The sequence below is a fragment of the Caretta caretta genome, chromosome 2, assembly GCF_965140235.1.
Source record: "Caretta caretta isolate rCarCar2 chromosome 2, rCarCar1.hap1, whole genome shotgun sequence".
NCBI classification, from domain to species: domain Eukaryota; kingdom Metazoa; phylum Chordata; order Testudines; family Cheloniidae; genus Caretta; species Caretta caretta.
In genome coordinates this window covers 171,849,691-171,876,086 of record NC_134207.1, presented here as the reverse complement: position 1 = coordinate 171,876,086, position 26,396 = coordinate 171,849,691, and the positions used below count along the sequence as shown (strand labels likewise).

Sequence of the window (26,396 nt, the reverse complement as noted above, 5' to 3'; positions counted from 1 at the left end):
TATTTACAGTTTTTTGAATCTCTCCTTAATGGGCAAACCAAAAGAGGAGATGGAATAAATTCAGCTACATCAAAGGCCTGTCAAATTTTCCAATGAAAAAGCTATTAATTATGTCTCGGGGCTACAGGCTCATGGGTTCAGTTCCAGTACTGGGAGCTGGCCTCATAAACGGTACTGAAAAGCCTACACTGTTAGGCCTTGCCTTCATTAGCCAGGCAAAATCCCCTTTTCATCAAGAAGCAGGTTTTAGGGAAAGTTCAGCAGAATTCCCTTTGAAAGCATTTGTTATTCCAGCATGGCAGGGAGAGATTTTTTTGTTTGGTTTGCAGTGTGAAGATATTTCAAATGCCTCTTCCCCAATGGTCCAGGTACATTGGTGAAGACAATATATCGTCTCCTCTTTTGATATAAAAACAAGTCTTTGTGGCTTTTCCATTTTTGCTTTAATTGATGCCTATCATCTGCACTCTTTCAAGCACTTTTTATTCTGCCAAGCTTCAAAAAGCGATTGTGCAACCTATGAGCTGATATACGCATCAAAATGGCAGATGTTAATGTGCCCTGAATCTGGTGACCACTTCGTTGTGACTTGGTTCACTCAAATCCTTTGTCCTGCCTGCAGCTGAAATCCATATGGATTCCCAAAATGATTGAGGCTCATGAGAGAACATGGAGGATGAAATGTGAGTCTAAACAGGAAAAGGGCTGAATATTGCATTCTAAAATCATTGCTTGGTTTGAGAATTGAAGCAATCTCCACCAAAACTTGCCTTTCTTTTTAAGAGACACAGGTCCAGATCCTCAAAGGTACTTAGGTCTTGATCTGCTCATTGTTGCTATACCTAACTTCCTGTTGTTTAGGGGGATCATCGGTCTTAAGGTAGGTGCCTAGGTTCTCTCTACAATGCAAATGGAGATTTACACACCTAAGAGAGGGATCCACAGAAGCCAGCAAGCTTAGCCAGAGTGAAGCTGAGGAGAGAGGCTTAGCTACTTAGCAGCTAACCAGGTGCACCTGGCTAATGGACCACAGATAGGCGCCTCCCTCTGCTCAGGATCCTCAGCTGCAAAGTCTCTCCTGGACTTAGGCATCTAAGCCAGGTTAGCCACTTAGGTAGCCTATGCCTTGCAGCCAAAACTGTCTCTTGGTCTCCTGCTCGATACTTATATCATGGTTGCTCCACATTCTGCGTGCCTCTGGTTGTCTTGTGTATAGGTGCTAGGCTGCCCAGCTGTCTAGTCCGTGGCCTGCATCTGGACCTTCTGCTTCAAGGACTGACTGGTATCGGGTTGTAGGTCTGCTCAGAGCCTGCCTGCGGGCCTGAGCCCCACTGGTGAGATATGTGTTCCCCTGCCTAGTTTGAGAATGCCCTATGCTGTTACCGGAAGATTTGATTCAATTATCCTATACCAATGATGTTGCCTAAAAACACTGCTTTTGATTTAAAACCTCAATTCTTACTTTATCTAACGTGGTAACCAAGGTTGTGACCCGCCCTAAAGGAATTGCCAGGAAAAGCCACAGCTAGATTGCTTTCCCTTGAAAGGGCATGGATACAGCCCTCCAATCAAGAATAGAGAATCAAGCACTAAATCTTCGAAAACAAGGAATCATATTTTATTTTAGAAGTGAGTGGTTACAGTAAAATAATAGAGATCAATATAAGGATTATAGTTAAAAGAATGAATGGCACTTACAATACAAACGACACTCTCACTGACTATGGCATATGACAATATAATCATTCACTTAATGCTCTGTAACGTAACTGTGATGGGTTCAGTCAGAGAGAGCCCCTTGGGACTGTCACCTGATGTGCTGAAACTACCTCTGATCCTGTTTCTTTGATGGCTGGGACTCCAGAACCCTTTCTTGTTGAGCCAGACACGCTAGCCTGCTGCAACACAGACCCAGGGTCTGAACCACGCCCCCAAAGCTGCAGACGTAACTGAAAACAGCTCAGCAAGAACTCCTGTTTCCAACACCCAGACACCCAGCTCCTAATGGGATCCAAACCCCAAATAAATCCATTTTACTCTGTATAAAGCTTATGCAGGGTAAACTCATAAATTGTCTGCTGTCTGTAACACTGATAAAGAGAGATGCACAGCTGTTTCCTCCCCCAGGTATTAATCACTTACTCTGGGTTTGTTAATAAACAAAAGTGATTTTCTTAAGTATAAAAAGTAGGATTTAAGTGGTTTCAAGTAATAACAGACAGAACAAAGTAAGTTATCAAGCAAAACAAAACAAAACACGCAAGTCTAAGCCTAATACATTTAAGAAACTGAATACAGGTAAATCTCACCCTCAGAAATGTTCCAGTAAGCTTCTTTCACAGACTAGACTCCTTCTTAGTCTGGGCCCAGTCCTTTCCCCGGTACAGTTCTTGTTAGTTGGAGCCCAGGTGGTAACCTCATGACTGGCCACCCCTTTTGTTTTGTTCCACCCCCGTATATATCTTTGGCACAAGGCGGGAATCCTTTGTGCCTTTCTGGGTTCCCACTCTTCTTTCTAACTGGAAAAGCACCAGGTTTAACATGGATTCCAGTATCATGTGACATGTCCACATGTCCTGTGAGACTTCATTACCCACTGGCTGGCACACATATATATAGGAAGGCTTACAAGTAAACGGAGCCATTTACAACCAGTTGTCCTACTTAATGGGAGCCACCAATATTTCAAGCCACCATTAATGGCCACACTTTGCATAGTTACAGTAGGACTTCAGAGTACTACTTCATATTTCTAGTTTCAGATACAAGAATGATACGTTCATACAAATAGGATGAACACACTTAGTAGATTATAAGCTTTGTAATGATACCTTACAAGAGACCTTTTGCATAAAGCATATTCTGTGGAGTGCAACGTCACAGTAACAATATAATAATCATAATAATATATCAGACTTTCAATACCAAATACTTAATACTAAACTAAACATCCAGTAAGCACTGGCCGGGCAGTTACTGGATGGGTAGGGGAAGATCTCATTCAGACCACAGCCAGCCAGCTTATTTACTATCCAAAAGTGTATGGGTTTTGTTTGCAAATAAAAAGAAGGATTAAACTTACAAAAGCTTTTTAAAAATCTCTGAGACCATCTTTGGTCCTTCTACTCTGTCACAATTAGAGTGCGATGGCTGCCAGTGGCTATTCCTTTGCAAGCTGTTGACTGCTGTCACCAGTGGTCTCTGGCTGCTGGCTCCTGTGTTGAGCGGCTGCCTGTTCCTCAGATAAAACAGCTCCTCAGGTAGAAGAGACAGAAGCCCGCTTGGTAGCTGCTGGGTTAGCTGCTGCAGTGGCACCCGGCTGGCTGGATAACGGAAGCAGTCGTTGTCTGGAGCAACTTTGGAATTCTGCGGTTGCTGCTGCTGCAGTAAGCTGCTTTTCAGGCAGCGCTCTCTCTGCAGGGTTCCGCTGAGGCTTCTGCCGCTGTTCCTTAAGCGTCGTCGTCTTTTCAAGTCTTGAAGCCTTTTCTCTCCTCCAGGTTCCTGACGCCACTACAGGGTTTAGCCTGCTGTCTGTCGCCCTTATGTACGACTTGGTCACCCAGACTCAGCCAATCAACTTCCAGCTTTTTGCTGGCTCTGTGCCCAGCTACGCCCAGTCACATGTACCAACATGTGACTAGTAGCTCCTCCTCCTCACTGGAAGTCCCATGTATTCCTGTGGGCTACAATATATTCCTAGGGGAGGTTTTCAGCTGACCAGTGGGTGCCCCCTACCCACTTCCTCTTTGGAAGCCCCATGTATTCCTGAGTCAATCCCCCATAGGAAGTGGAATTTACCATTGCATCACAGGAAGTGAAATTATTACATCATAGGTAATGGACCCCTCTGTGCCTTAGAAATGGAATCTTCGACTACATCACCCTCCATTACTGGATTTTCTAATTTATACTACAGTTAATTTCTATTCAAAGATTTATTCTTAAAACTAATTACTAGTCTAAGCATCCCAAAGGGTCCTGACACTACCACTACGCTTTTATGTCCAATTAAGCAACTTATAATTTTTTCGATTTTAAACCTCCTCCCGAGGTTTTTCTGCAAACCGTCCTTTTTAAGGTAATTCAAACAACTGAGGCAAAAGCTTTCATCACAAGGAGCCCTGAGTAACTTCATTTTATGTAGGGTCCAAGTTGCTCATTAGCTGTGGGGAAGCATCAGGGCTTTGGTGGCTTTGCAAATGCCAACTGGTAGAAATTTAGGTGGCATGGGGATTTAGGTGCCAACAGAGTGGTGTTTTTGGAAGTCAGTGGCACCTAAATGGTGTACTTAGGCCCTGGAGACAACACTGAAAAAACACAAGGAAAACAACCATCAAACCACTTCCTTACCAAACTGGTTCCCATAGAAGTGGATTATTAAATAATCTAGCTTTTCTGGATCTTATAGGGTAACGGACCCTACAAATCACTCTAGTCAAGAACTGAAATTCTTGGATAGTTTCATTGGCAAGTCTCTCTGACAATTAGGAACAAGTTGGATAAAGATTCTTTGACAGTTTCCAGCCTGGTTCCTTGTGTCAGTCTTACTGTATGCAGAATAAATAGATCTTGTTTTTTCTCGGATAATGGCTGTTATATAGACTTCCAGTAGATTCCCCACTCTTCAAAGTGATCCTGTCTTCCTTCCCATTTGATTAAAATAGAGCTTTTTGTGCACTCTAATGAAACCATGTTCCTAGTTATAGTTGTACCAAGAGCACTTTCTATGCCATTTCATTATACCTCATAGACTGGAAGGAGGTAGCTTGGTCCTTGATTTTAAAATGGATGATCTACAAAAATTTCAAAATGGGTACATTGAAAGCCATCCTAGCATCATTGGATTTGGGGTAGTTACTGAGTATCAGTCAACCTCATAAACATCTATCTTCATGTTCCCAATAACTGTTGGATCAGTGATTCCTGTTTCCCTTTTTATTTATTACCCTGGCTTTGTCTGGCCTCCCTAAATAATTTAAAAAAAAAAAAAGTGAGAGAACCACACCACACACAAATAAAAATAGAGGCAGTATTAGCTACAGCACTGAAGAGTGAAGGAATCCCAGTACAGTGATTCCCAGTCTAAACAATGGGTTCATCCAGGCTTCCTCACTGCAGGACATCAAAAAAGCTGATGGTCACTGCAGCTATTTCAAGAACCAGGGATTAGTGTCAAATTTACAGAATTTAACAGGATCCCAGACAACCTTGGAGACCTGAAAATTACACAAAGGGATACTTGTTCCCCTCCAAGATGATGGTTTTAGGCCTGGAGAGAGAGATGAAAGTTATCCAAGGGCAGACGAAATCTTCAGAAAGAAAATGTACAGCCTTACTGGGAATCATAGTTTAAGGGCAAAGTCTAACACTCTGGGTCCATGACCACCTTCACCATCTGAATTCCTCCTCACAGAGGACACTCCAACATGGAAATCAACCTCCCAATCCCATCTGAACAGAAGGAACACCCTCATAAGAATTCAGCTGACAAAACCAAAAACACTTCACATTAGACATCAGTCTAAAGGGGGATGGAACACACACAACACATACAGACCAAAGGATGTGGCCCAGTATGCACTGGGGCTAGATACTAGATCACTGAAATAAATTTCTTCTTGGCTAATTCTTTTCTATGCTCTGGCTACACTGATAGGAATACCCACACAAGTTACCAGAACTGTTTAGGTGTGAGTAGGTATTAGATTATTTCTCCTGCTTTTTGCTCTTTAGTGTGTGTATATATAGTGTCCTTGGAGTATTCTGACTCCAACATCACAGGAGGATTAATTTTTCTTCAGTTTCTTAGTCAGACGATCCTTGTGCTCATATACTGTGGTGATTTGTGCAATATAAATGCCTGGAACAGAATCATTCTCCCCATAATTACTTACTCAGATGGTAAATTAGAATACAGTTAAGCAGTTTCCTGCTGTGTAAGGCATCAATTGAGACAGACTTGAAGAGGTGCAAGGAAGGCTGTTGCAAGCCACCCAGCTAAATGTCAGCAAAGGGGCTTGAAACAATTATCTGTATTGGTAAAGTGAGACCACAGAAAGCTATTTGCACTTCATTGGCTCAAATGGCTTTCATGCTTAACTGCCATGTGCTAAATTCTCAGTGAGGATAAATGGTATTGTACAATAATTTCTAAACCCACATTACTTTAGTACATTGGTGTCCACAAACTTTTCAGCATGTGGAGGTTCGGATGTGATTGATGTAAGAGGGTTCCAGTCAGTTTCTTAATTGGAGTTGACAAATGGACATTTAGGCCATGCAGATAGATTTGCTGAGTTGAGAGGAAATGTGCTCTCACTCCATGGGAAATGGGGATGAGTAAAGCTGTGATGGCTTGTGTAGCCATAGGAAAAGGATGGATTCATAGAGACCCCCATCAAATTTAAAAATCACAAATTCAGTTTGTGGTTTTTTGTCTACTGTTGTAATAATTTTAGGTGTTTCAACTAACAACAGTTTAAAAAAATATTTACTTTTTCCTGTTTTTATAACTTTGTGTATTTTTTCTGTATGATCAGTTTATTTCCATTATTGTTTTTGTGGATGTCTCTCCCTCCTCTTGCTTTGTGAAATGCTTCTTAAAATAGAATTATGAAAGCACAGAAATTGGCAGGGGGACTTGAGCAAGTGCAGTATCAGAAATTATTTTGAGCTCGTTTTTTGGAAATGAATAGATTTCAAGTTGACTGTATCAGTCAAAAGGGATACATTTCTTGATACAGTGCTACCTGTAAAAAGAAGGGGATAAGCAATGGAGTCTCTTGACTCATAAAATTGTAGGAATTGCCGTGGATCAAACCAGCTGTCCTAGTCCAATATTCTGGACACTGGCCAGTACCAGATGCTTCAGAAGAAGGTGCAGTAAACGTTGCAACTGGGCAATTAAAGAATGATTTGCTTGTAGGGAAGGTTGATTCCTTATCCCCACTGGCTAGAAGTTGGCTTTTCCCCTCAAGCCATGGGGCTTTATATCCTTTTCAAAACTCTGTTGATTTTGTTTTTAATATTTTCAATCCTTACTGTTGTAACTGTGGAAGCTTGTTATTCACATGCCTGTCATCAGAAGAGATGATGCACATGTAATACCTTTTATAGCAATGGTTTCGCTAAAGACTGGTGTCTGCATAATTGGAAAATTTTATTTTATACAAGAACTTTCTGTTTAATGTGTAGGTTTAAAACTCTGTGTGATCTTATCACTAATGTTGTCTTTCATGCTTAGTCCATACATTTAAGTATTAGGAAAATGAATAAACTTGTCTTCTAATTTCTCTTCTATTGTGATGGATTTTTTAATAAAAATATCAGTAATCAGCAGTGGGGGGGTCACATGTGCCCCATCATCTAACATACTGTTCTTACAGATTGATCATAAAGAGAACCTTTAGCACATTCTACAAACAAAACAGAGATAAAATGGTGGCTGTACAAATAAATTCAGTTTTACATTTTGGAATAAACACTATTTCCCTAGTGACAGTTGGATTTTGGATGAGCAGAAACATATATATGGAGGGCTCCACGGATCAAAATAAATGCTGGTGCAGTTTATGAATTTTGGAGCGTTTTAATATGTAATCCTGTATATTTACGAACACTCAAATTAATTCATGTTGTGCACATACTGTAAAATTGTCTATTTTTGTCTGTCAATTTTTGTGTAAGTGTGGAGGTCCTTCTGTTCATGGTTATTTTTAACAGTGTGCTGGAAAGTCTGATGTCTTAAACTGTACAGGTGCTCTGCCTTGGTTGCTTTCTCATTTCTTTTGAAAACTTTTGCTGTTCAGAGGCATAGGACGAAAATAATTTCTCAGTGACTTTTTTCTGTTTCAACAGATTAAGATATAAAATTAATGACATGGACACTAACACAAAATATTACATATAAATAAAAATGAATCACTATTTCTTCTGTGAGAACTATATTCTCTGTATTTAAATAGACAGGTATAATGTTACATCAACATACTTTTTTTTTAAACTCTGTTTACACTGTCGTCATTGGTTTTACTGCTGTTCTATCTTGCTGTTATACATTAGTACATGTATCTTTGTTCTGTAGGCAGAAGCTCGTCTTTTGGAGGAACAGCGTAGAGTTCAGGTTTATCTCCATGAAAGCACGCAGGATGAATTAGCACGAAAATGCGAGCAAGTACTTATTGAAAAACACTTGGAGATTTTTCATACAGAGTTTCAGAACTTACTGGATGCTGACAAAAATGAAGGTGAGTTGGTTCAAATTTCAGTTTGGGAGTTTCTCAGAGATGATGCCCCTTAATGGTACTGGTGATCATAATATTGCTAACTTTGATGTCTTTGCTGGGGTTACATCAACAGATAAGGTTAACACTCAATAAAGAAATTTTAAAATCTGAGAAATTGGAAATGTTAATAAAATTAAATCCATATGATCAACTTGATGGCTTCTCAAAATACTGGTTAGAGTCACAGATGGAATGCATAAGAAAACGGGGGAAGTGGTTGAATGGTAAGGCAAAAGTAGTTTTAATTCAGGCAAAAAGAGATCCTTTTTATTAGAGGAAATGGGTCTTAAGTGATGCTACTAGAAATGAAAGTAAACTTCAGTGGATAATATTGAAAATGGAGACTATAAGAGCTGAGAGAGAGAATTTGAGAAATAAATTGCCAAAGGAATATTCTGGAGAAATTATTTGAAGTGTAATAGGTATAAGACTTCTGTGGGAGAGACAGTGGCCCTCCTAAATGCCATGATTTAGTGTCTTGCAGAAGGCACAGTGAAAGACCGGGACAACTAAGTGATTTGTTTGTGTAGAACTCTTCACCATAGATGTTGATGAAGGAGGTTACATCAATCTAGAGTTAAGCTTTACAGGAAATGAAGGTGGGCTCTGTCTGAAATAAAGATTTCAAGAAGAAAGCGATAGAACTGAATAAATGATATGATAAATCACCAGAGCTGGAAGGTATTAATCTGAAAGTTCTGAAGAAATTTGAGTGAAGTAGCTGAGATAACACAAATAATTACTAAAAACAACAACTGTAATGGAAGACTAGAGTGGCCAACACTACTTATTTTGTCAAAGGAAAACTGATGAAGTTAGGCCAGTGATCCCCTTCCTTCACTAGCGGAAGAAGAGCTAAGAAACCATTTATTTGTACTAAAAATATCCATACCTAAGATTTCCAAAAAAAAAAAAAAAAAAATCGGACAAATCAGTGGGGTTAATTGATCAAAAAAATAAACTATTGCTAGCTGAAAGTGTAGCTAAATTGGTATACACTAGTTACCTCTCATAATAGCTGTTAAGTGACTAGCACTGTAAATCAGAAATTTGTTTCTCACCTAATTGAAGCAATTTTGCAATATATGGATACTGAGCAATAAGAAACTAATGCCTTTTTAAAATATAAATCCCTTCTGAAAATATAAATTTCTTCCCCAATCATGAAAAATTCTGTCTAATCAATCTTTAACTTAATTTTAAAAAAAAATTACTAAGCTTATAGTGATTCATGTGAGCTCTTGTGTGTACCATATGGTGATAAATACCCTTTCTTAAAACATTTTCTTAAAATATGCATCTTTATCCACCCCACCAGTATCTGTGCATTAATTTTACCGACTTCTATGATTCCAAATCTCTGAGCAGCTTTTACACAGCTACCACTTTTTAAAAAGTTTCCTTTCTTCTTAAACTGGTTCCACTTGCACAACAGACAATAATTGTTCCTTGATCATTTTAAGCTCTATTGTCTTGTAACTCAACATGGCTAGAAACAGCTGCATTAACCTATTGCCCAGAAATTCAATCTTAATATAAATCATCTGTATCTAGCCTAGTCAAGTCTCAAGTCATTGGATCTAACCTCATGAAACACTGAAGTAAACTATTTTAGATTATCTTAAACTCAGCAATGAAAAGTTTATATAGCTACACACCATAATATATTCTCTATAGCTCATCCCCTGGAAACATCCATATACAGTGGACCCTTGCTAGAGCGCGGATTCGCATATAGCGCGGTCGCGGCAATGGATCCCAAATTTAAACATTTAAATTGGGATCCATGATAACGCGGCCCCTGCTAGAATGTGGTTAACGCGGTACCGCGCATGGATCCCAAACCCCACGTTCTAGTGAGGGTCCGGTGTATAAGGTATGTTAGGCACACTGTATTACAGACCACTCACTCTTTAAGTGTTGTGTAATTGCTTAAACGTATTATGCAAGTAATAATACAGGACATGGTGTGGATTAGTCAGCCGGTATCTAGGCACATCAGAACATTTAATGCAGGAAATAATAATCTTTATTGGACACCGGATATAAGATGATTTAGGAAAAATTACCTTATAATCCAGGAAAGCTTCAGCAAGCTTGTTGCATTTGTCTTCCATTTACTTCCAAGTGTAGGGCAACAACCGTTGTCCCCTTACTTTTGAGATATGGCTAGCAACAGCATGAGTTACATTCTCACATAGCGTTACTGTTCAGGTCCTCCAAAGATTTTACCAGGCTCCTGAAACACAAAGAGGGAACTGAGGATCGGATATTCCTGACGTGTATATATAAAACTATACGGAGAAATTTTTCAGAATAAGTTTGAGACAGTCATATATATATATCTCATCCTGAAAGTTCACCAAGTTATAAGTAACTGAAAACAGAGTTATAATGGAAAGGGTTAGCCATTGTTAATATAAAAATCACTACTGCTCCACATGGTAATAAAGGAGCAGTAAAGGGCGCCATTTTTTGTATTTTGCTATTAGCAAGCAATCTTACTGTCTTATCACTTCTTTTTACTGAACATCCAGTAATTTGAGGTTTCTAATAAATTGTTCAGAGGATGTACAGAAAAGTTCCACACCACTGAATGGTAGGATATGGCCGAAAAGCCTAACGTTGCCCTATTTGATTATCACATCTCGTAGTACCTAGTCCGTAATGGCTAATATGGTCCTTTACCTTTGAGTATCTATTTATTAAGGCCAAGATTTTCTATAGTAACTAGTGATTTTGTTTTTTGGGTGCCCAACTTGAGATCTTGAAAGGGGCCTGATCTTCAGAATGAGCTGAGTACCTGCCCTCTGAAATCACACCCCTTCGAGTTGGACACTGCAAAATCACTGGAAAATCTGGGCTGCAAGCTGTTGGGTTTTTTGATAAGTCTTTAACATATTGCAAAATTATGTTCAATGAGGAGCAAATTGTTTTTCATCCTGTGACCCTGAGTTTTTTGTAGTGGGGCTCTTGACAATCATCCCTTTTTTTTTTTTTTTTAGTTGGGCTTATAAAACAAAATACAGAATTTATTGACACTTAGCAGTCATTGAATGTTTCCCCCCTGAAACAAGGGGGAAACAGTAGCACTGGGGAGGCAGTAGCACTCCTCTGTAACAAAATTTGCAGATAACTCACTTTTTCAGGTTTCGCTCCAAGGCCGTGTCTACACTTGGTTTCTTTGCCTCATATTTTCCACGGTTGCTAAGTCTGTTTTGTTCCCACCAATGGGAGCGTTAGCGTGCTTTAAAAGAAAAGAGAGCTGCCGGTGGTTCCTGAGGTTTTAAGTACCATACTTGCTCTGAGCAGGATTACGTATACAGTGCTTATGTTGGTGGCCAGCTGGAGCCCACGCTACATTAGCACTCCCACCACTGTTACTACTGGTGGTGCTGAAGCAGTGGGATCTATTGTATAAGACTTGGATGCAAAAAAGCCTAATTTACATACAACCTACTTTAAACTTTAAGTATGACATATGACACCTCCTCTCAAATGTAGAAACTTTATGAAAATTAGACATAAATTAACATTTACTATATTTTATATCTTGGTCTTTGTTCTTTGTTTGTGTATAAGTGTACTGGAAATAAGAAGTAGTTTATTCAGAATATTGTTTATTTTAGCAAGTTTTTGTCCTTCAATGCCATCTAGTTCTTTGCACTACTCTGGAATTGTTTAATGTAAATTCTTTGGCTTGTTATGTGATAATACTTACAAGTATGCATATGTTGATGAATGTGTGGCTCAGTTCTTTGGCCACTTTAAAAATGCAGAATTGGGATGTTGGGAGAAAGGAAATCATAGTTAATACAGATGAGAGAGATTGGCTTCCTTTTTTTCCAGACTTGGGGCGCATGTATAACCTTGTATCTCGAATCCAGGATGGCCTCGGAGAGCTGAAAAAACTCTTGGAAACGCATATTCATAATCAGGGTCTAGCTGCTATTGAGAAATGTGGAGAAGCTGCTCTAAATGCAAGTATCTTTTCAGATATAGTTTTGTATCTGACTGCTAACAGCTCATTTTGTGAGAGGTGGATGCTTTTGATAGTCCTGTGTGTGTATATTCCTTCAGAATAAAACAGCTGAGGACTAAACCATTCAGATGGTTATAGTAGGTTGAAAATAAAATAACTGTAATAGAACTGTATTATTGCTATTTTTTGCCAGCCTTCTTTCTTTCTCCTCCACCCACTGCTCAATTTGGGCCGCCTTTTCCGTTGACCCATTTGCTTGAACTAACTCTTTCAATAGATTCCTCCCTTTCAAAAACCATGAAACCTACCATTTCAAGAAGCATTCTAGACCACATATTCTTTACTCTGTACTGCATCACATGTACTTGTGCTCTCCACTTGTAAGCTTTTTCATAAACTGGTTTGCCCTTTTTTACCTGATGTGTACAGTATTATGTATGCTGAAAGTGATTATATAAAATTGAGACAAGGTGGTTGAGGTAATATCTTTTATTGACCAACTTCTGTTGATGAAAAGGAGCTCTGTGAAGCTCAAAAGCTTTTCCCTTCCAAGTCTGTAGCGCTCAAAAGCTTATCCTTTCCACCAATAGAATTTGTTCTTTAAACATGTAGCCTCCCCCACCTGTCTCTCTCATATACTCTCATCTACAACAATTTACTAGTACAGTGTTCTTAGTAAAGAAAGTAATGCTGATTAATCATAATTGGAATTGTAAAGAGATCATTTCATGAGGCACCTGACTTTAATCCACAGAGGTTGAGATTGCCTCACCGAGCAGTATTTAAATAACTTTAAACTAGGGCTGTCAAGTGATGTAAAAAAATTAATCTTGATTAATCGCACGATTATTTGCACTGTTATCAATATAATACCATTTATTTAAATATTTTGGATGTTTTCTACATTTTTAAATATATTGATTTCAATTACAACATAGAATACAAAGTGTACAGTGCTCACTAAATATTTATTTTTTATTAAAGGGGTTGCACTGTAAAAAACAGTATTTTTCAATTCACCTAATACAAGCACTGTACTGCAATCTCTTTATCATGAAAGTTGAACTTACAAATGTAGAATTATGTACAAAAAAAACCTGCATTCAAAAATAAAACAATGTAAAATTTTAGAGCCTGCAAGTCCATTCAGTCCTACTTCTTGTTCAGCCAGTCACTCAGACAAGTTTGTTTACATTTGCAGGAGATAATGCTGTTCACTTTTTGTTTACAGTGTCACATGAAAGTGAGAACATGTGTTCACATGACACTGTTTTTCCTGGCGTCGCAAGATGTTTATGTGCCAGATGCACTAAAGATTCATATGTCCCTTCAGGCTTCAACCACCATTCCAGGGGACATGCTTCCATGCTGATGAAGGGTTCTGCTCAATAACAATCCAAAGCAGTGCTCACCGACGCCATATTAGTTTTCATGCTCTGAGTTAAATGCCACCAGCAGAAGGTTGACTTCCTTTTTTGGTGGTTCCGCATCGGGGTGTTGCTCTTTTAAGACATCTGAAAGCATTCTCCACACCGCGTCCCTCTCAGATTTTGGATGGCACTTCAGGTTCTTAAACCTGGGTCAAGTGCTGTAGCTGTCTTTAGAAATCTCACATTGGTACCTTCTTGGTGTTTTGTCAAATCCGCAGCGAAATTGTTCTTAAAAAAATCCATGTACTGGGTCATCATCCGAGATTGCTACTACATGAAATATATGGCAGAATGTGGGTAAAACAGCAGGGGACATACAATTCTTCCCCTAAGGAGTTCAGTCACAAATTTAATTAATGCTTTATTTTTTTTAACGAGTGTCATCAGCATAGAAACATGTCCTCTGGAAAGGTGGCCGAAGCATGAAGGGGCATACGAATGTTTAGCATATCTGGCACTTAAATACCTTGCAATGCCGGCTACAAAAGTGCCATGTGAACACTGTTCTTGCTTTCTGGTGACGCTGTAAATAAGAAGTGGGCAGCATTATCTCCTGTAAATGTAAACAAACTTGTTTGTCTTAGCGATACAAGAAGTAGGACTGAGTGGACTTGTAGGCTCTGAAGTTTTACATTCTTTTGTTTTGTTTTAGAGTGCAGTTATGTAACAAAAAAAAAATCTACATTTGTAAGTTGCACTTTCATGACAAAGAGATTGCATTATAGTACTTGTATGAGATGAATTGAAAAATACAATTTCTTTTTATCATTTTTACAGTGCAAATATTTGTAATAAAAATATACAGTTTAATTTCAATCACAACACAGAATACAATGTAGAAATGAAAAAGTAAAAAAAAAATCCAAAATATTTAATAAATTTTAATTGGTATTCTATTGTTTAACGGTGCGATTAAAACTGCGATTAATCACGATTAATTTTTTTAGTTAATCGTGTGAGTTAACTGTGATTAATCGATGGCCTTACTTTAAACACACACACTTCAGGTCATCAGATGTATTATTTTTCACATACTTGAAGGCATTTCAGTTTTATGGAGGGGAAAGGGAGGTTAGGCAGAGCAGAGTATATTCTCTTAATGAGGGGGAAAAAACTGAACTCTGACTTCAGAAGCAAAATCATCTGGTTTTCAAAATGACCTCTTACAAAAATAAACTGGTGGCTTCATGAGGACTCTGGAAGCTACAACTAAAGAGTTGTGTGTTTTAAGCAAAGTGGTTGACTTTCTGGCAGGTCATAAAGTGAAAAAAACATTGCATTTCCTCGTCTCTGCTGCTTTCCCTCCATAAATTCCTTGCATCTGTCTCCCTATTCCTCCTAAGAGCCACCACCTCCATTGCATTCCCTTGGGAACCATCATGCCTACTTCTCTGAACATACTTCTCCCTACACCTATATACAGCTACTTTTCTTTCCTTACCTCATCAGTACTCTTTTGACATTTAGCATCTTCAGATACTTCCTGTTGTGATCAGGAGACTCAATTTTTGTCTTGCATGTGCTCCTGAGATGCTTGCCTTAAATGTTTCTTGATCCTGAACCTTCTTGCAGTATTTGTAATTGATCAAGCGGGAACCTTTTTGTTAGCTTCTGGTTCTATCTTGGCTTACTTTGTTGGGAGTATGAATCATAATTTGCATTCTAGTAAAGTATTCAAAAGTAAGATCTTCTTATTGGAAAAATTAATTGCATGGTTTCTTCTAGAAATTGCCACATTGTGGTTGATTGAACAACAAACTATTATATCTGGTTTTAATTAAACTTATGTCTTCAAAACGTGTCCTTGTTGGACACTTGCATAGTGCCGGGTTGAATAGATCGTTGATTTTCCTTTTATACTTTATGCAGTAGCAGTGATTATTGTACATTCAGCATGCCCAAATATGTAAAAATCAACTCTGAGCAAATTACATATCTGTTACTGTAGTAATGACTAAAATAAGTTTCCCTTGTCACTTGAATGCTCTTAATAGTCTAGAACCTACTTCTATTTTTAAAATAATACTTCTAAATCCTACCACTCACCCCACCCCCTTTTTTTTTTTTAAAACTTTCACTCTATAAACCTGCTTAAGAGGACACTGGTCACCTGCATTGTTTGGAGACACTTGCAGAAAGTTGAACAAGTTTCATTGCAAGCAACAGACTGTTTTTTCTTTCAGGATCCAAAAATGTATGTACAGACAGTGTTGGATGTCCATAAGAAATATAATGCTCTCGTGATGTCTGCCTTCAACAATGATGCTGGCTTTGTGGCTGCACTAGATAAGGTACCGTATGTTTAATGTCTGTGGTAACCATTATATCTCTCTGAGTTAGGGGATTTCAAAACTTTGACTTTCTTGTGTAATTTGCAGGCTTGTGGTCGATTTATAAATAATAATGCAGTGACAAAAATGGCTCAGTCATCCAGTAAATCTCCAGAGTTGCTGGCACGATATTGTGACTCCTTGCTAAAGAAAAGGTAGGTCTTACACGAAAAGTTAAAAATTAGTTTTCTAGTGTTTCTTGTTTAAAAAATTATAATCATCATAGTTGTGAATTGAAATTACACATTGCATCTGCAGAAATATATTTACATTGTTAAACACTTAATTCAAGCAAAAAAAGATAATGCTGTAATTGTTTGAAAAGCCTTTATAAAAAGTTGAATAAGGAACATGTTAGAAAAACTTGGTTTTCCAAAGTAAATTGCATATTGGACTTAAGTTTCAGTTCACAAGTCATGAATCTAGAATGTAACGGTATTCATAAGTTATGAATAATAAATTTGTTCAGTAATGCACTTCTTTGACTGCAGCTCTAAGAATCCAGAAGAAGCAGAGCTAGAAGATACACTCAATCAAGTGGTAAGATTCTTAAATACAGTTTTCTTCTACATAAACTTTTAAATTTCATAATAATTTTAAGGTTATCACAGGAGGTTGCAGGTCATGTGCAGTCAGAACTTTTATTCTGTGTATTTCATTGCTTAAAGTTTTTGGTAACATTATTTTTAAAAAATGCCAAAAGTGTGTTTGTGTCTGTCTGTGTGTCTCTCTCTCTCTCTTTTTTTAAAGACTTCTTCATTCAGTCAATAGTATACCTCAGAAAGCTGAACAGAATCAACATTCTTTTTAATATGTATTATGGTGTAAAACCATTTTATCTCTTCTGAACTATTTCAAAGGTTAACATGTAAAAAAAACCCTGCATTTACATTTCAAAAATAATTATGACACTAAAATGTATGACACTTTTAATGAAGTAAAAATTGGATTTGATACAAATTTTCAGGTGTGTTCCTTTTGTAAAAAGTTTTTTTTTTTGGTTTTTCCAGATGGTTGTATTCAAGTACATTGAAGACAAAGATGTGTTTCAAAAATTCTATGCTAAAATGCTGGCAAAGAGACTGGTGCACCAGAACAGTGCTAGTGATGATGCTGAAGCAAGCATGATCTCTAAACTTAAGGTAAGTCTTCCCTTTCTTAGCACTGGCTAGGGAGGCACTGTTCCTTTCAACACGTGATGCATGTATGCACTTTTTAATATTTGATCAGAAAAATACAAAACTTAAAGTTCACACATCTTTTAACCGACTGGCCATCAGTCTGTCTTTGGAATGAGATCTTGAAGTAGTCCTGCTGCTGTCCACGCAAACAACTGCTGAAACAGCTCCCCAGACTGCAACTTTTCTCTATAACCCTGAATGCTGCCTTAAGAACAATTGATTGCTTTTTGTGTTGCAATTTGGCATGGGCGATAAATAAAATAATCATTAATCAATACAGTTGAGTTCATAATTTTTTTGCGTAATTGTGCTGCTGTTTACAACAATCTTGCCAGACCTTATTTGTGTGCAGTTTTTTGAAGGGGGAGTAAAATGTCAGTAACTTTTTCATTCTCATAGTTGTTATAAAGGGCTAGCAAGTAGACCATACGTTGAGACTAGTAAATTTTCATGACAGTGTTCCCTGGCTGGTTTATTTTAATTTTTAAAATGCTGATCTCACATTTTTGGTGGCAGAACAGCTACAGAAGAAGCAATTAAAATAACACAACTTGTCTAAATGGGTTCAGAACTTTCAGAGTGATTTTTGGACATGCAGGGAATGGGTTGCCATATATTCCTCTAGCAAAATTGATTCCGATCAGAGAAACCCTACTTTTCTTGTTCTGTTTGTTCTCCCTGTGTCAAAATACATGATCTTTCAGACAAAGCTGTGCTCTTTAATTTTACAGCAAGCTTGTGGTTTTGAGTACACCTCTAAACTTCAGAGGATGTTCCAAGACATTGGTGTAAGCAAGGACTTGAACGAGCAATTCAAAAAGCACCTGACAAATTCAGAACCATTAGATTGTAAGTATTCAATTTAATATAACCTTTCTCTTAAAAGCTAAGTTATTGTTGAATTAGCCATACACTCCCTTAATTGTAGAGATACAAGGGGAAATGACCAAGTGTTAAATGAGCGAAGTATTTGATTCATGTAGCATGCCACTGAAAGCTAGAGTTATTAAAACTTCAGCTTGGATAGACTTTTTTTGGGTCTGTTCACTGTCTTCAAACAGCACCTCATGCCTCCTGATATGAACAGGTTCCTCTTTGTTTTACAGATCACTGGGGTTAGCTGTTACAGAGAGAGGATTCAACATAGTGTATCCCCCTCTGCTAAAAGTGAAGCCTGGTGTTTTTGTTAAATGTTTTTTTCCTTTGACCAAAATCATCGCTTAAACAGGGAGACTTTTAGGAGTAGTACTGAAAAACGACAGGTCCTCCTTTAGCTCGGTAATTAGGCCTGTCGCTTTCAGATTCAGAGGTCTCTGATTTCAGTTTCTTCTTGAAATGGAGTGCTTCAAGATAGAGTTATCACTTGGTTTTCAGTTAATTACATTCCGTGTTGTGCAAGGTCCACTTCAGGTTTTATATAATTTTATTTTGTAATACATAATGTATTCACTTCTGCCTTGTATCTCAGAGTCTTTCTGTGCTGCAAAAAAAGTCTCAGACCCCAGGTCAACAGGGCTAAAAATAACAATGTAAACGTTCTCACTAGTTCTGGAGTCCGGGCTCTGAGACCCACACCTCCTTGCTGGGTCTCAGCGCCCAGGCTCCAACCTGAGTGAGAACGTCTACACAGGAGCACTGGAAGTTCCCTAAAACCTCCCAGTCTGTGACCCCATCCCCTGCTCCGCTTCTTCCCTCTGAGGCCCCGCCTCAGACTCACTCATCTCTGCCCCTGTCGCTCGTCCTTAAGGCAGGTAAAAAGTGATGGGGCCATTGCCCTCTCAAACCCCCACTTCCGGTGCCCCTGCATCTGCGTTTCTGTTTTTATCTCTGTAGCATTAGTCCCAAAAGCCTGAGTCAGTTGACCTGAACTCTTAAGACTTGCTTTTGCGTTTTGTTTTTTCTCTCCATTATAGATGCACTTTGAGTCTCAAAAGCAATTGACAAACATAAATTTGCCACTTGTGTTCTTGCCAGTAGCAGATTTTTAATTAAATGGTTATGCATGAATTTTGAAAAACCTTATATTTTTCTCTTTTTTTGAAAAGTAAAAACAGGGTAATGAATGAGATTAAATGCATGCAAATGTCAGGGAATATTGACTTTAGATTCTGAGTAAATACACATCTGACCCCTCAACCCTATCTTTGCCTCACACAGTGACTTTAATTTTAACAATATGTTTTATAAATAGTAATAGTTACCCATTATCTTTTGATATTAGTGTCATCACCAGGTCAGGCAACACAGAAACCTCTCCTGTTCGAGTTGGCCTCTCCCAAACTGCACACTGACAGGTCCATAATACCAAAGGGGAGATAGCTGTTAGCTTATTAATCTATGTATGTTTCTTTTCCAGTGGATTTCAGTATACAGGTTCTCAGTTCTGGATCATGGCCCTTTCAGCAGTCCTGCACATTTGCTCTACCTTCTGAGGTGAGGTGATAAGCTTTTTAATCTTCTATTAAATAAACTAAAGTTTCAGTTTAAGTTTTTTTCAGAGATGACCTAAAATGAACTCCCAAGTATTTTCTGACATAAAATGTCATGACTTGAACATTTTTGCCTCTGTTAAAGGTGACCTGCAAAGAATTTATTCAAATAAAAAACCTAGATTTTAAATCTCTTGTTTTATGGTGTATAAAGAAAACCTGAAAGATTTTTTTTTCCTGCTTTTTTTTATTTTCAAAGTATCAGAAATGTCAAGTTTTGTCTTTCCTGATTGTGCTGGAGGACCTCCCAGGGGGGAGGTCTGAGATGTGTAATCCTTCTTTGTTACTGATGGGGCACTCATAATCTTTAAACAAGATGGCCTTCCTCCAAAACGTTCAGTAGTCATTAAAATAAAATGAGTGTATGCTTTTAAAGCTCTTATTTTTATTAAGATACGTTGACCCTCTCAATTACTCAGCTTTCAGTCTGTTGATTCTTGAGATGACATGATGGCTGGTTTTCCAGTCTCTGTGGTCCTCAGGCTAGCTTAAGACCTGAATTTCTGACTTAACAAATGAGTAAGGGAGTAGAAGGGGGGGAAAGGAAATGACCTTTAAGGCCCTTCTTAATACTTGGAAAGAAACAAAAGAACAATAAGCCTGTTTTCTTTTCCTTTCCATATGACATTTAAAGTGAAGTTGCTCACAAAAGGAAACTCGTATGCAAGTCTGAAAAACCTTTTTTAAATTTTCTATCTAGCCTCCCCTCCCCCCTAGGGAAAGGGCATGTTAACAAAGGGTGGTCTGGATTGATTTACACGCTGTAGATTCAAATATACTTCCAAGTGTGAAAATGCAGTGATGATGTTTTCATTTTTATTTTTTTTATACAGTTGGAACGAAGTTATCAGAGATTTACAGCTTTTTATGCCAGTCGTCATAGTGGAAGAAAATTGACCTGGTTGTATCAGCTATCCAAAGGGGAACTGGTTACCAACTGTTTCAAAAATAGATACACATTACAGGTAAGAATAACCTTGTATTAGTGAAAAGGTTTAGTGAATAATTGAGTAGTCTAAACATTTTTGTGATGAGTTCTTCCAAGCTGTTCTGTAGAGGGACCTTAGTGTTGGAAGTCCCTAACTTGGTCTATTTTTTGGTATATGTCAGGTAAATTACAAAATTATACATGTAATTCTGTGTATTGGGGAGCAAAGTTTCAGAATAAATGTTTCATGTATCTTAAAAATAAGAGGCAAGCCTTCACAAGCATCCCTACAAAAGCAAAACACGAGTGCACGATGGTGGAGAAAAAATTAGGAAATATATTTTAGTTCTAAACTTCGGAGGTGGTTAAAGAGTGAGAAGGAAAATCATTTAAAATTATGCATATCACTGAGTTTCCTTTTAAAGTGTTTAAAGGCCAGATTTTCTGAAGAATTCAGAACCCACTTAGACATGAAAAATCTACCCACATTATTTTTTAAGTGCTCAAAACCGTAAAAGGCTCCCTTTGGAAATCCTTCCCACTTCATTTTAGTGCCTAAATAAGAGCTGAGCTCTTTTGAAAATGTGGCCTTAAAAGTTTTTCCATTGCTTTTTTCCAAAAGATTTCTAGCTTGTCTTAATCCTTGTATGCCAGCAGTCCCTGAGATATCCATTGTAAGAAGATGAACTGTTTTTTTAAAAAAAAAGTGAGATCAGTGGGTTGAGAGTTTTATAACCCCAGCACCTATTTTATACTCCTTTTTAAAATGGCTGAGTACATTCTCCCAAAGTTATTCAGTATGGTATAAGCTTCTGGTTTTCGGGGAGGGGCTAAATCTGATTTAGATTCTGCCCTGAATTAAAACAGTGACTACCTATGTCAACACACAAACAGCCTAATATAAATATAGGGTATGTTGAGCTCTATTTTGTACTTGTCTGAACACTGAAACCAAGTGAGTAAACGCTATATAATGGGATTTGACGTTAGCATTTTAAATTCATGTAATAATTTCGGTAATCCTCTAAGGCTATGTCTACATTACGAGTTTGGGAGGTGATTCCCGTGCTTGTGTATAACATTCATGCTAGCTCTCACCCAGTAGCAGTCTAGCTGCAGCAGCATAGGTAGTGGCAGTGGAGGCAGGGCCAAGCCCATTGGTTTCAGGCATGTGTGTACTTGGCACGGGTCAGCTGCTGCTACTCGCGCTGTCATGGCTACGCTGCTATTGACACTTACGCCAGCTCGATGAGAGCTAGCGCGAGTACCGGTACACTCAAATCAGATTCCTAGCTCGTAGTGTTTGACCCTAAAGCGTGTGTATATTGTGCCTGGCCACTCTGAAAACCACTTATGCACATCGCTTAACTCACAGGAGTAATCCAGTTGACTTTAAAGCTAAACGTGTGCATAATTGTGTGCAGGATCAGGTCTTTTATCTGACCATCTAAAATAAACTGAGACTTTTGCCTTCTCAAATACCTTACTCAGACGAACTTATGCATTTAATGTACATTTATATTGTCAATACTACTGGCGATAAACATGAACAAACCATAAGTGTGTGCCCTGTAGTTCATCGGCCTTGATGAAATTAGTCTCTTATCTACAGTTGTATGTTAAATGTTTCTAATGTCATGTTGTGAAATCCAATAGTCTGTGTCTAGGTTCTGTATTAAGGATAAAGTGGAAAATACTCATAATTGGGTAACAAATATTTTGAAATCAGAAAACGTATGGGTAAAGAGAGAGCTATAGCTTTGGCACCACGATACATGGAAGGAACCGTCTTCAAGTAGTTCAGCTGGTCACAATCGTAGGATTTAGATTTAAAGAATACTGGAACAATGGTGGGCACATGCAAAATACACAGAGAGACTTGCTGCATTGCATAATGATTCCATTCAGGGTTCCTGGTCTGAAGATTTATCTCCCATTTTAAATAGCAAATCTTGTGTTTTATTGGCAGTTCCATGAAGCTCTTTAAAGAGCACAGTCTGAAAGCATGTGAGCCTAATTTCTCAGTTCTCAATTATCGTTCACACGTACACCTGTCATTCAAGTTTGTGTTTGTGTCAGAAGGCATGAATATGTCTCACTGTTGTTAGTTGTGCTGCAAACATTATGCCTATTTGCTTTCTCATTATATTTTGGCATACAGGAAAATTTACTCAAAATCTTTCAAAAAATAACTATAGTACAGTCCCTAGCTCCCATTTTTTAAAAATAGTACATCTTTGAAAACTAGATTTTTGCTTAAACATCCATTTGAATGCTGTTTAATAGCCGAGAAGAAATGGTAAACTTGGATACGAAGGATCATTTAAAAGTACATTGAATATTCACTTTTTTAAAGTGATGAATCCTTCCAATAGAGTATTATGAACTTTTGTTTGCCTAGCCATAATTGTTTAATTATCAGGTTTCATCAAGGTTTCAATTCAGTCGGGGGGGTGGGGTGGGGGGAGGGGCTGTTTGTGGGTGTGCGTGTTCGTGATTGGTGAATTTTCCAAGGCATTCAAGTTCAAATACACATTCAAGTTGTGCGTATTTTCACTTAGATTTTATATTTGACCTTTCTTTTCTTTCTTTGGGGTCTGGAAGGCATCGACGTTCCAGATGGCAATCCTACTACAGTACAACACAGAAGATGCCTATACTGTTCAACAGCTGACAGACAGTACTCAGATAAAAATGGTAGTGTCTTAATTATGTATTGTATTACACTAGTTTTATGTTACCACTGCAATGTAAAGTCTCTGGTCATGGGGTTCAGCCCACTTACTGCTATCATGAAAAGGGGAGCAGAAGGTGAGATCTGTTTGACTTAAACGTTAGTTTTTGTTCTTCTGGTAGCAGTTGTGTTGCTTTGTTGGTCAACTTACCTTCCTGGTCAGTTTCCAGTAATCGTAACCTCTTCTAGGTTTTATTTCTGAGGTTTCTAGCAAATCCTGAAGTGTGTAGACACTCTTACTAATCACTATGCTGAATCCTTTAGAATTATATTACTCTCTGCCTCTCTCCTCTGCTCCTGTAATTCGTCATTGGTTTTCTAGTGCGTGTGTTTTTGTTTTAAAACTTCTGTTTTTGGGAAACCTGGTAGTCTCCCTTTATTATCAAGTTCCTAGACTTTCCCATCTGTTTTATATCCTGAAAGATTAAGAACGTGAACACGTTGAGAATATAGGCGCATTGGCTAAGCGTTTGTTTTACTTGGAGAGGCAATGCCCTACTGTTTCTTCAAAAGCAGACGCTGTACCTCAACTGTTAAGAACCAGGTGTAAATAGGCTCACATGAGGTCTGCTAGGGCATGTCAGGGAAAAGCAAATTATCCATGGTCTGCAAACTTAAGTGACCTGCCAAAGAGAGAATAAATCTGTGAACACAAATTAGAGTTTTGGATGCTTCATAGAAAATTCATAGGTGTTTGTCCACACGGGGGAATTGCCTCTCTTTTATGGACATTGTCAGCCACCGATGTAGCTGCACCCAGTGCAAACCAATAGCTGTAAACAGACAGAGCTGCTATTTTCACAGATGGAGCTTCCACCTGCTTCAAACTGGGTTCAGTTTCAGCAGGGAAAATAGCAGCTTCACATGTCTATACTGGAGATATACACTGGTGCAGCTTCCTCAGGGACTGGCCTCCAGTGTTTTGTATTGGGAAAAAAATATTCAGACATCTGCCATCGTGCATTTTCTGAGTTCTTACTCAGCATGAATGAAATAGTCTTTGGATAGATGCTTTCCTGCATGTCAGCACTGTTTCGTGGGGAAAGGGTCATTAATGGGGTAATTGGAAATTTGTCTGGTTGAGGAACCTCAGAGTAGTCTGGCACAAGAAAGGGGAAAATCTACGATTGGGTTCATGCTAAAGTGGAATGCTTTGTCTTTAGTCCTCTAAAATGAAAAGTTTTTAATATTTCCCTGAAGCTTTTGTGGTATTTTTCAATCATTTATTCTCACTGTCTGAATGCTCGACATGTTGTATTTTTCAGTTTTTCTGTACCTATTGGTGATTTTTTTCAATTCTGCCTGCAGGACATATTTTTGTAGCTATGAAAAATGAAATTTGAATAGTTCCAGTACATTGCAGGACCTTTCAATTATTTTGTTATAACTCAATGTCAAAATTCATTGGACATTTGAAAGAAAAATGTATTTTAAGTTTGCATTGATAATTTCTCCTCTAACTTGTAGGATATCTTGGCACAAGTTCTACAGATCTTACTGAAGTCAAAGTTATTGGTAAGCTCTTTTGCTTTCTTGCATATTTAATTTATAGAAAAACATTTTAGCAAATATACAATAATTTTTTGTTTGTTGTAGGTTTTGGAAGATGAAAATGCAAATGTGGATGAGGTGGAATTGAAGCCAGATACCTTAATAAAACTATATCTTGGTTACAAAAAGTAAGAAGAATCTAATAGTATAAACCAGTTGTGTATAAATGGTAACAATCTGTTTCTCTGAAGCTCCTGCTATTTATAGTGTCACTTTAGCAATGCTATAGCTATGGTTGAGCAAGCAGTCTAATGGGTCTATAAAGCAAACAGGATGGCACTCACCAGCAGTGTCAGTAAACATACTCTCACCTCTTCAGCTCTTGATTCTTGCTAGTCACTGGGGCACAGTAAAATCTGGTTTAATTTAGTTAGACTTTGATCACGTAGACACATTTGGCTAGTGTGCCATCACCGCGTTTTTTGCCATTGGTCCTGACTTACGCAAGCCAAGTAAATAAATTACATTTAAAGGGGTCTTATTAATTTTAAAAAAAAAAACCACCAAATCCAAAGATTTAAGTGCATGGCCATTAAAAACAGCCCCTGAAAAAGATCAGTGTGCTTATTTAGAGATTTTGAGCGCTGAAGTGCCTTAAAAACTAAGATTTTCTTTGCAGTGTCTTTCTGTTCGCTCCTGTTGTTCCAATGCCATTTTTATAGCTATACATCTCAAACTATACAGTAGTGGTTTTTGTGTAATCTCAGTTATGAATTCCATACTGATGATGGTTTATTTAAGAAACCTTTTAGTCTAGCGCATGTAACTTAATCCACATTCTAAAAAATAAACCACATTTTGTGTGAAATGAAATGAAATTTGTATTTAGAAATCCTCCCTTGTATTTAATCTTTTTTTCCTTTCCTCCATATCTGAGCTAGAGGGATGTTCCAAACAAACTAGAGGGCTGAGTATTCTCTCTTATGAGAATTCATAAACAGTTATATTATTTGGTGTTAGCAACACCGATGTTGTTATGCTTTGTCTAGAAGTAACCTCTTATTTACATGTAATTATAGCCATATCAGATTTACAAATTCTATAGTCGAGTGTTCTAAAATAATGTCACTTATTTTAAATGTGGAATGGTAATAATTAGCCATGTGATCAGCAGGTACCATGATCATCCTTGTGCAGTGTTCTTTAACACTGGATGTATTTCTACCTGTTTTGTTTTCATGTTCACTATCTTTTTTTTTATACTCTCCTTTTTACGAAGCAATCACTTCTTTTGTTTGAATTTCAAAATCAGTTAAATAGAGAAAATTCTGTTTTCACCAGTGCAGTGAATTCATAGGGATGTTTATAACTATGGCTTATTTGAAAAATATCAAACTGCAATAGTGGGTTTTGGGTCAGGATTTCTACCAATCTTCATAAAATATACAAATGTGTAATGCAACAATATCTATACTTGAAACAAATTAATTAACATTATTATGAAGGAAAAATTCCAGATTTAATCAATCCTCTCCTTGCTAGGATC

At 37.8% G+C, this 26,396-nt stretch overlaps 1 protein-coding gene across 1 annotated transcript in view; it reads left to right on the top strand.

The window, feature by feature from the left end:
- CUL1 (cullin 1) overlaps nt 1-26,396 on the top strand; it is a 96,348-nt gene that overhangs the window by 65,207 nt on the left and 4,745 nt on the right. The window contains exons 8-19 of the mRNA XM_075125589.1: nt 8,084-8,246; nt 12,135-12,265; nt 15,881-15,988; nt 16,076-16,182; nt 16,519-16,567; nt 17,038-17,169; nt 17,940-18,057; nt 19,565-19,641; nt 20,531-20,662; nt 23,230-23,322; nt 24,827-24,874; nt 24,956-25,038. Of these exons, the coding sequence (XP_074981690.1) occupies nt 8,084-8,246; nt 12,135-12,265; nt 15,881-15,988; nt 16,076-16,182; nt 16,519-16,567; nt 17,038-17,169; nt 17,940-18,057; nt 19,565-19,641; nt 20,531-20,662; nt 23,230-23,322; nt 24,827-24,874; nt 24,956-25,038 (1,241 nt within the window). The remainder of the gene's footprint in view (nt 1-8,083; nt 8,247-12,134; nt 12,266-15,880; nt 15,989-16,075; nt 16,183-16,518; nt 16,568-17,037; nt 17,170-17,939; nt 18,058-19,564; nt 19,642-20,530; nt 20,663-23,229; nt 23,323-24,826; nt 24,875-24,955; nt 25,039-26,396) is intronic.